We start from the raw sequence: 10,220 nt of genomic DNA, 5'->3' as shown, positions 1-10,220 counted from the left end.
TCACATTTTGATTTCTGAAATTGAAGAAAATGAAAGAAAGAGAAAGGAAAGAAAATTTAATTGATATTTTCATTTTGACTTTTGAGATTGAAGAAAAGAAGATGAAGAAAAAGGGGAATAAGGGTTTGAGATTGAAGAAAATAAGATGAAGAGAAAAGGGAAAAAAAAAGAAGGATAAAAGAATGGAGTAAATTCTGAAAGAAAATGAATAAAAAAATTAAATAAATTTTGCACGTATCAAAACGCGTGTGTTTCACCACTCAACATAAATGTGGCTGTGGCTTTTTAGGAGTGTTATAATTTCAGTTTTAAATAGTTCAAGGGAGGTCATAGGATACCCGCAAAGTTCAGTATGCGCAACTGCAAATTTAGATAAAGTATAGATATTTTTTGGATTATTATCCTAAAAATATTTGATGGATATTGGATAACAATGATTTAAACTGCTGACTGTGGACATAGTCAAATATGCAATCATTCCGAGTAAATTCATCACTTAGTTTGTGTCTATTATATAAAAGTTACTTTTCTTTAATTCATCACACAAAAATTATTTTGCTTTACTCTGGTCATCAGAAAAATCACTATGGACGAATTTCAATAATCCCACCAAAAAATAATATGATAATTTTAATTAGTTCTTAATTTTAATTTAAGAAAATATAATATAGTACCCATATCTTGACCCCCTTTTTTATGTGTCTACCTCAATTTTTCTTATGATTTATATAATGGAAGAATATCAAATTCTTAATAGATTAGGCTATCTAGTGCTATTTTCATTAAAAAAAAAATTGATTGATATTTTTATGAAACTAAAATTATATATATACTTATATATAACGGAGGATATCAAAATTTGATAGTCTTCACAATGATACTATGATAGTTTTAATTTTCTTAAAATCCTCTAAAATTGAGACACGTGTTGTTAAATTATTTTTCTCCTCTAAAATCATGACATGACATGTAGTCAATAAGATCATGATAATTATTTTTTTTAAATCCTCTAAAATTGTGACATGTGATTGATAAATTACTTTTCTCATCTAAAATTGTGACATGTAATTGATAAAATTATTTTTCTCTCTCTAAAATTGTGACATGTAGTTGAGAAAATTATTTTTTTTCATACATTTCTTTTTTTGCCACTTGTACCTTTGCATTTGGTATATCATAATAATATGATAAACTACTCTATTTATTGAGTTTAACTTTGTGTTTTTAATTGTTTGACTAATCGGTAAATTTTATTAGAAGTTTTCATTATAATATTTAGTTTCTAATAAATTATATATCATTTAATTCAAATATAAAAATTAAATTTATCTATTAAATTAATTACATTTTATGACTTTTATTGACACAACAATCAATAACATTATTTGTACGAATTTTGAAAATACTTATTCAATGACAAAATTAAAAAGATTTTATTTTAAAACTATCTTTAACATGTTGATTTATCTTCAAACAATTAAAATAATCTTTAGAAAATAATATTATTGACACGACCCATTGGAGCCTTATTGTAATGGGCATCCCAAGTCCAACCAGGATCGGAGACCACCCCCAATATCCAACCCAATCGTACAACGTATATCCTGAGTCAGATGAATTCCGAGCATATAACAAGATAGCGTCATTACATGATCCAAGATTCTAGGATTGGTCAATAACCGTGACCAATCCAAATGAGTCCAGCCGTCCCAAATCAATCTATAACCATAACCAAACCGTAAATCAAAACCAAAACAATAACCAAATCGAGTTCCACAACATAACATAAAAGGATGAAACAGTGAGAAATTTCGTCCAACAGTGCAGCCCCAAACTAATGTCAATACTAAGGCTGACACCAATACCAATCCCGCCCATGCCAACCCATAGTAGTTCCACAAAAGCCTCTAATCGAAAGATAACTAATATCCGATTGGTACATGCCCCAATCATAGCTAAAATCAATATCAATAAATAGACCAAAGTATGAAATAACATCTATGAAATGGAGCCTTCTGAAAAGATGGAAGCTCACCATTCAATCCAAAAGTCGATCCTGAAATTCGATCACTATGCAGAAGGAGTAGAACGATCGATTCCTGCATAGCGTGGGGATACATTCGCTCGAAGACGGATTAAAGGGTGAACGCTGGCATAAATTGAATATAAGGATAAAATAATAACAACTAGTAAATCAAGTAAACCAACCATATGCATACAAACTATACATATATATATATAATCATGCCGAGAAAGAAAATCGGGTTTAGCATGTATTTAAAATCATTAACCTGGGTATGTGTAGCTTAATTGTCTTAAACCACCGACGGACTAAATGGGTCCAGTGTAACTCCCTGAACGGACCCCGATGCATATAGCCGCACGAACAGGAGATAATATAAGAGTAAGGGATTCCTAAGTACCCTTACCCTCCATGATATATATGTACAATGTACTTAGAGGATTCTTGTGTACCTCATAGTATCATAAAAGGGTCACCATGCCCTGCCCCTCATGTCGGCAAACATGAGTTTCTAGTGTTCGTTTATTGAGCTTCCATCTTCACGGTTAGCTAGCACACCCCGCTATTAGTGTCCAATTAAAATCATTTCCAACCAACCAATCCATTATCCCATTTATTATTAACCAAGGCTACTAATAGTGGTATCGTCATATCGACTATAACTTGCAAGTATTGACGTTCAAAGGTGAAGGAATTCCCGTGTATCCATTCACCAAGTTAACTTAGGGGAGTCTCATGTACTCCATAAGTGCTCCATTATTATGTTTGCTTGGGGGAGTCTCATGTACCTCACAAGTTTTAACATGTTTACTTGGGGGATTCCATTGTACCCCACAAGGAGTTCAATTAATCATAACCATGACCATCATACCATTTCAAACTATTTATACTATTTAGGGTTCCATTACCAAATCACACCATACAATAATTTCATTAAAAGTTCAACAATATATTAAAAGCATTTTCATAGATATTTTATCAAACATATTAGGGGTATAGTATTTTCAAAAATAAAATCAAATACCAATTAACCATTTCTATGCAACAAAGTATCCAAACCACCTTTAAAACATGTAAATACATAATTAAAATATGAAAAAATCATAACCAAGCCATTATAATCAAAACCTCCAAAATATATTTGAAAACCCAAAACTATATAACAATTATGTCATGAATTTTTTTTTTTACAAAATATGCCTTTTGTTGGAACTAACAATAAGGGAAAGAATACATGCCTTAAATTGAGTAAATGATGGAGAGAAATCACCAACATAAGCCCCAAATTAATCCTTAAGATAAAATCCTAGCTTCTTTTGCCCAAAATCCTTAGAGAGGATTAGAGAGTGTTTTCTAAGTGTTAAATAATAGAATAATAGGACAAATAACCTTTCAAGTGAGTTAAAAATCGTGGGACCTTATTAGGTTAAGGAAATGTCCAGATTTCCCTAACTTAAACTGCATAAAATTTTCGTCCTAGGATACGATTGACCCATATGAACCGTACCCACCTGTACGAGTGGTACCAACCACTCGTACCCAAGGCCTCCCCTTGGACCAACACTATCCAAGGTACGACTTACCCAAACCAAATTGTACCCAAAGCATACGATTTGTACCTTCAACCCGTACCCTGGCAGAATAGATTCACAAGAGGTTTGAACACTGTCCACCATATAAGTCCATTGTAAGACTCGTACCCTAGTTTACGGCTCAAGGTGAGTGACTTGTACCCAAATCCAAGTTAGCTACCAAGTCTAAGATTAAGTAAAGTAGCCAAACAACTCGTATCCACCGATACGACTCGTACCACCAAGTCGTATCCATTCCAGAAACCAAATTCAACCCACCAATCAACACTGGTCAATATACGACAGACCCATGTCACTTATATCCCAGTGTACAAGTCGTCCCCCCTAGTCGTATCCTTTCCAGAGATCCGAAATCCAAAAAATTTTTAAAGGTCCCAAACCTAGGGTGTTTCAATTATACACGTTTTTCTATTTTCTGTGTTTTGAATAATTTATCTTGTTTATTACTCTTTTTCAATGCATCTTTTTGACAGATAAATGCAATATTATGAAATGTTTCATAAAAATATCAACCAAAATTTGTTTATGAAAATAGTCTTTATTAGACAGTCTAATCTATTAAGAAAATAGTATTCTCGTGTAATATAATTCATAAGAAAAATTAGATCGAACACATATAACCCCCATTTGGCCATGAAAATATAATTTTTTGGAGTTGAAATTGAAGTTGTGTTTGGCCATGAATATAAATTAAAATTGTTTTAGAAATTTTGTGAGAGGAGTGAAAATAGTGAAAACAAATTTTCCTTATTTTCACTTTTTTAAATACAATTCCAATGGAATTTTCATGGCTAAACACTATTGTTTTCACTTTTTTCACTAAATAAAATAATTTTTCAAAAAAAAAGTGAAAAAAATACTCTTAATCAAACGGCTACTAAAAAATGTCAAGATATGGATAGTATATTATATTCTTAAATTAAAATTAAGAACTAATTAAGGTTGTCACATTATTTTTATGATGAGATTATTATAAAATCCGATCATAGTGACTTGTGATGACCGGAGCAAAGTAAATAACTTTTGTATAATAAATAAAAGAAAAATTACTTTTGCATAATAACCACAAGTAAATCACTATGGATGAAATTTACTCCAAACATTCCTCATCAAAATTACTTTTTCGAGAAAAATTTCTTACAGAAGTACTTTTTAAAATTAATAGATTTTCAAAGCTCAACCGAATAAGGTATACACATACTCCACTGAAATGTTTTTTTTAATAAGTTTAACTTCTAAATAATCCTTCTATCATGTACAATTAGAATCGACATTACAAGTTTAGTTTTCCCATGAAATACCTGAATGAAATAAACTACGATGATTCAAATTTTACAAAAACATGACCTTTTGTGATTTTTCAGTACTAGATTCGTAATATAGTTGCATACATTTTTTAGCTATGGACTATATTTACCTCTCATTCTCCTCCCTCATATACTAACGGTTATGCACTATACAACATTCAGTTTGACTTCCAGATTTACATACACCAATATACAATAAGAAAACTAAACCAATATATGCACCTACCTCTCAAGGAAATTGGAATATAGATGAAAAACACATTTAAGGCATTTATGCAACAGGAACTTTGCAGCAAATATCAAAGATATCTTCCATGGGAGCATGGTCACCAGTCCCTTCATCCTTCCATGCGTACAACAACTGCTTCCCTTTAAAGAGAAACATTCCTCCCTGATACCAGCATACAAAGGAAAATTACTATCTCACACTAAGGGCAGATTGGACTACATTTTGGGTCAAAGCAATACACGGGTTGGATCACAACCTGCTCAATAGTTTCACGGATCAAGATGAGCCGATTAATTTAGATTAAACAATAGGTCATAACCCCAAGCCGTCCAACTCAAAACCATTTTTCGTCTGTTTATTGGTTCTTTTATAATTTGTTTAATTACCAAGTCAAACTGATGAAGCTTTTTTCTTTTATTCATCATAGGTATAACAAACAAATCAAACTCAAAACGCTTAATTTTCTAGGTTTTTGATAAGCTTACTTATGGGTCAATTTGGGCTTTGTATGCAAGTCTAAATTTGTCCAATCTCTTATGTGAGCTAACTTTGCCGACACGTGAAGTCCAAGTTGCTCCAGGATCTTAAATAATCAAACTTGGGCTATGTGCAAACGACCCGTCAACTCATATTTGTCCAGTCTAACCCACTCACATCTGGATGAGTTGGATGGGTTATTTTCATGGGCTAAACATGACACCCCTAGTTCATGAACAACAATGCAACAGTAGGAGGAAGAGCTTAAACCTGCTGCAACACACCACTTCTGTCATCAGGGGTGGCTTCAATAGTGTAGTTCCTTGTAGCTTCCCACAGTTCTTTGAATCTAGAGAGCACTGTAGCCTAGAACGTCAAACAGTCAAGTAAAACGGAAATTAGGCAACGATCAAGTAATTCTTATGGAGCATAGTGATCATTTTTCTGAAGAGAAACTTCTTGAGATCATTACACTTGCTGGGTTGAAAAATGTGCGCCCAACACCATAATACAGGCCTAGGACATCGTATGCCTGAGGTACAAAGGAAGTGTCAACGTCTTAAAAGAGAAAAATGTCGAAAGGAAAATGAAGTATTTGCAAGGTTGTGGAGATCGATAGACAGAACTAACCCTGCGGTCAGGATCAGCGTACAAGCAATCCAATGGAAATGGTAACTGGCCAGAAATATGAAGCAAAAAGAATCAGCTGAGGATCCTTAAAAATACAATCAAGTTGTTGACGACATGATCAGTTCGCACTTCAAAACTAAGAAGTACGCCAAAGTACTAAACAACTTTGGCTCACCTCAATGAATCTTCAATTTTTATTCCACCCATTTGAACCCGTTTCCTTCCATTGTCAACAAGTTGGTCTCTTAAGACAAATTAATCCCAACTAATGTATGTCTACAACACCAGCCTAACATAAGTGTACCAAAATCAGTAAGCTTGCTCCCAATTAGTTGGTATCACCCTTTATGAAATCCAAATTAAGAAAGCTACTGAAAATACTCTATTATTATGTTCTATGATTCCAAAGTTTTCTATTTCAATGGATCAGCACTGCAGCTTATTTCCTATAAATAAGGCTAGATCTTCCATGCATCAGATGGGGCCAGGAAGCCACTGAATTACTGGAGTTCAACATAAATGCATCCTTACATCACCAACATCACCAGCATTTACAGAGGTTAAATAGCATAGTTATTATGAGTGTATCATTAATTTTGCACACCCTTAACACAACTGAGAAGAAAATTTGCGCATCCTTCGCCAAATTCCCGGTTCCGCCACTGCACACCAGATGTCAATTATAAAGGTGAACATATCAACAGAGTATAGAACATGATTATCTCTTGTTTTTCCTCTCAATTTCACAACCATTTCCATCATTGGTTATTTGACAAAGCATAATCATACAACATGAAGTCTAAAGTGTTATGTTACTAACCACAATTTATGAGATGCAGGGCAAGACCTTAACAAGCTTATTGAAACAATTAGAAATACTATGTCAAAGAACTAAATGATTCAAAGTAACAATGAAGGTGAAGTGAAGATACCCTTTCAGCAAGAATACGAGCTTTGTTAGGAGCGCCAACACCAACTGCAATTAGCTTTACACCAGCAGAATCAAATCTCTCTTTTGTCTCTTTGAGTGCTTTAGCAAGTTCCCAGCTAACAAATTGGTATGCATATCAAAAATAAAAGTTGTAGATAAAATACCAAAACAAAAAGTCTTGAAAGCAAAGGCCGGTCATGATTTACCAGCAAGGACAGCCAAAATGCCTCAGAAGTGCAACAACAGCTATTCCCTGGTGAAGGATACGATCCAATAAAAGAATCGTAAATAGGTATAGAAAATGGAATAATGTTATGGGAAAAAAATGTCATTAAGGCTCAGCCATTTGAAATTCATTAAAAAAAAAGTATTCAGCGACGAATGATATTTAAATGGAGTAGTTAACTAAAGAATAACATAGGCAAAAGCCCCATTTTTTCATTGAAGCCATACATGCGCCAGCAAATTATTTGCTGTAAGTTACTTCTTTTCTTTTGTATTGGTTCAATAAACCTGGCAATACCTTCCCAAATCTACAACACAGTTGGTACCAGGGGCGGATCCAGGATTTTCAGTGAGGGGTTCAGTAGTATATGTACGGACTAGTCGAAGGGGGTTCAGCCTTTATTATTTATATATAAAAAAAAATTTTACCACGTAAAAATAGTATAATTTTCCGACAAAGGGGGTTCGAATGAACCCCTGTAAGACATGTACATCCACCACTGGTTGGTACATTCCAGAGACCACAAGTCGAGATGCACAACTAAGTACACCTTCTGTCTTAGTTTATGTAATGCACTTTCCTTTTTAGCTAATAAGATGTTTTACCGCCACACAAATATGCATGCTTGTTTAGACCATAAATTTCAAAAATTACCTTTCCTTTGTAAACTCAACGACTAGTGCATCAGACAAATTGAGATTTTTATTACTACTTATATTTCATTTTACTTGACCTCAATACAACAATAGATGCTTCATTTTACTTGTCTATTTTTGCAAAATAAGATAATTTTGTTACTTTTTCCCATTATTCTTAGTACTCCTAAATAAGGAAGCAAAGTAATAATAGTCAAATTTAGAATTATAAAGTACTATTAATAAAGTTAATCTAATGAAATATATGTCTAATTAAAGGTTTTTTAAGGAATGTAGCAATATGAAATTTGGATTGACTTTTAACAAGGATCTTATAAATGAGAAGCCATAAGTTGGTAATTTCATTTTGACTTATTTTGACACTTTTTTATTTAAAAATAAGTGCTGCACTTTTTAATTTTGCCAAAATCAACAAAAACAAAAAAAGTGCTTAAAACTAAAAACATCTAAAATTAAGCCAATCCAACCACCCACTTTAAGAATTCTTCTTTATCCATTAAGAAGAATATGGCTGAGACACACCTTAACTTAAAAAAATTTATTACCCTTGAATTAATTAAATGTATTATTTTGACACCCTAATATCTATGTGGCACATATATGACACACACGGCACAACACACTAAAATATCGCACAAATGTGCCATGTATACCATGTAGACATTAAGGATGTCAAAATTATACTTTTTATTAGTTCAGAGATAATGAGAACCCATTAAGTTGAGGTGTGTTTTAGTGTTTTGGGTATAGTTCAGAGGTTAAATAGGATATTTTCTCGACATTAAAAATAAATTCTTGGAAAAAAGTAAAATCCCCCAAAATGGGAATTTGAGTGGCTAAGAAACAGAGGATGCAATACGTACTTCATTTTGATCCCAAAGGTCGTGAAACTTGACAGGCTGACCAGTGGCAGTGAAAATAGTAACATCAGCGAGGACATCAGCTATGTCTTGAGGATAGGCAGTGGTGGAAGAAGCTTTAGCCACCAAACTAGAAACTCGTTTTGGTGTAGTGAGTGTTGAAGAAAATAGAGATAGAGTGGCAGTGAGAGTTGTAGAAGGGAAAGGGTGAAGAAAATTGAAGATTTTGGGAGCGGTGGAGGGAAAGGAAGAAGAAGGAAACTTTGCAAGTGCTAGGCTACCCTGCACAGAAGCCATCATGTATTTTCCTCCCTTGCACTTTGGGGTGAAATGAAATTCTTGGAAGAATTATGTAGGTAAGGAGGAGTAATGCTTTTGTAATTTTTTTGTGTGGTTAGTGCAGCTGTTGCAATTGGCAGCTTCTAGCTAGGCCAAGTTTTCTAGCTAGCGTGTATGTATGTACTAGATCAACGACCAGATGTGGTGTAGCCTTGAGCTGATAAAATTTTTTGGTAGGGAGGCTTTTTCGAATAAGTATGGCACAAATTTAAATTAGTGGGACTTTCATAAGGATATTAGATATCGATCAAAAATCAAAAAACACTCTCCATTTCCTTTTTCTTTTCTTTTAATAGCTTTAGAAGGTGTTTTGAGATGAAATCAAAAATTTTGAGTTTTAATTGAAGTTAGAGTTAAAGTTGAAGTTTGAACTTGTGTTTGGTTATAAATGTATATTGGAGTTATTTTTTATTTTTTGTGAAAGAGTTAAAAGTGAAAAATTTTACTTTTTTAAATATAATTTAAAATTGTGTTTGAATTTTACAGTCAAACACTATAATTTTTATTAAAGTGAAATAAATTTTCAGAAAAAAATTTCTCATGATCAAACACCCTTAAATTTAGAAGTAAATTTATTTTTAAAAAATAGTACACTCTTCATCCCAATTTACAGTAAAGTTAATTTGACATGATATGTAGTCGAAAAGTGGATTCCTTACTTCTTTCTCTCTGTGTAGTTCAAAATAATGCATGGATATTTATGTGTATATAAATTATACTTCCTCCATCTCAAATTATGTGTCTCCATTTGACCAGATACGATATTTAAGAAATAAGTATTGACTTTGTTAAAATTATAAAATTATCCATCTTAAAAAAATGAGTAATAATATTTAAAATTAAGTGAGATCACTTTTAATTGAAAAGACAAATAAAAAAAGAAGTAATAGTAATCAAAATCAAATGGGACCACTAAGAGTAAAATTGTAATTGTGTCTTTAAAAACTTAC

The 10,220-nt window shown here is 32.7% G+C and overlaps 1 protein-coding gene across 3 annotated transcripts in view; it reads right to left on the bottom strand.

The window, feature by feature from the left end:
• LOC107858620 (prostamide/prostaglandin F synthase) overlaps positions 1–9,588 on the bottom strand; it is a 24,215-nt gene extending 14,627 nt beyond the window's left edge. Inside the window, exons 1-7 of one of the 3 annotated variants that reach the window (XM_047405923.1) lie at positions 8,935–9,515; positions 7,396–7,442; positions 7,191–7,305; positions 6,259–6,303; positions 6,101–6,160; positions 5,899–5,994; positions 2,036–2,149 (exon numbers count right to left, since the gene is read on the bottom strand). In XM_047405923.1, the coding sequence (XP_047261879.1) occupies positions 2,039–2,149; positions 5,899–5,994; positions 6,101–6,160; positions 6,259–6,303; positions 7,191–7,305; positions 7,396–7,442; positions 8,935–9,231 (771 nt within the window). In that variant the 5' untranslated portion in view covers positions 9,232–9,515 and the 3' untranslated portion in view covers positions 2,036–2,038. Of the gene's footprint in view, positions 1–1,741; positions 2,150–4,945; positions 5,314–5,898; positions 5,995–6,100; positions 6,161–6,258; positions 6,304–7,190; positions 7,306–7,395; positions 7,443–8,934 lie in introns of those variants that run through there. The other 2 variants (XM_016703350.2, XM_016703349.2) reach the window with 2 other exon arrangements.
• Positions 9,589–10,220: the final 632 nt, after the last annotated feature.

This window comes from Capsicum annuum, chromosome 2, assembly GCF_002878395.1.
Source record: "Capsicum annuum cultivar UCD-10X-F1 chromosome 2, UCD10Xv1.1, whole genome shotgun sequence".
In the NCBI taxonomy this organism is placed as follows: domain Eukaryota; kingdom Viridiplantae; phylum Streptophyta; class Magnoliopsida; order Solanales; family Solanaceae; genus Capsicum; species Capsicum annuum.
Note: the sequence above shows the minus strand (reverse complement) of the source record. Positions and strands in the feature narration are given on the sequence as shown.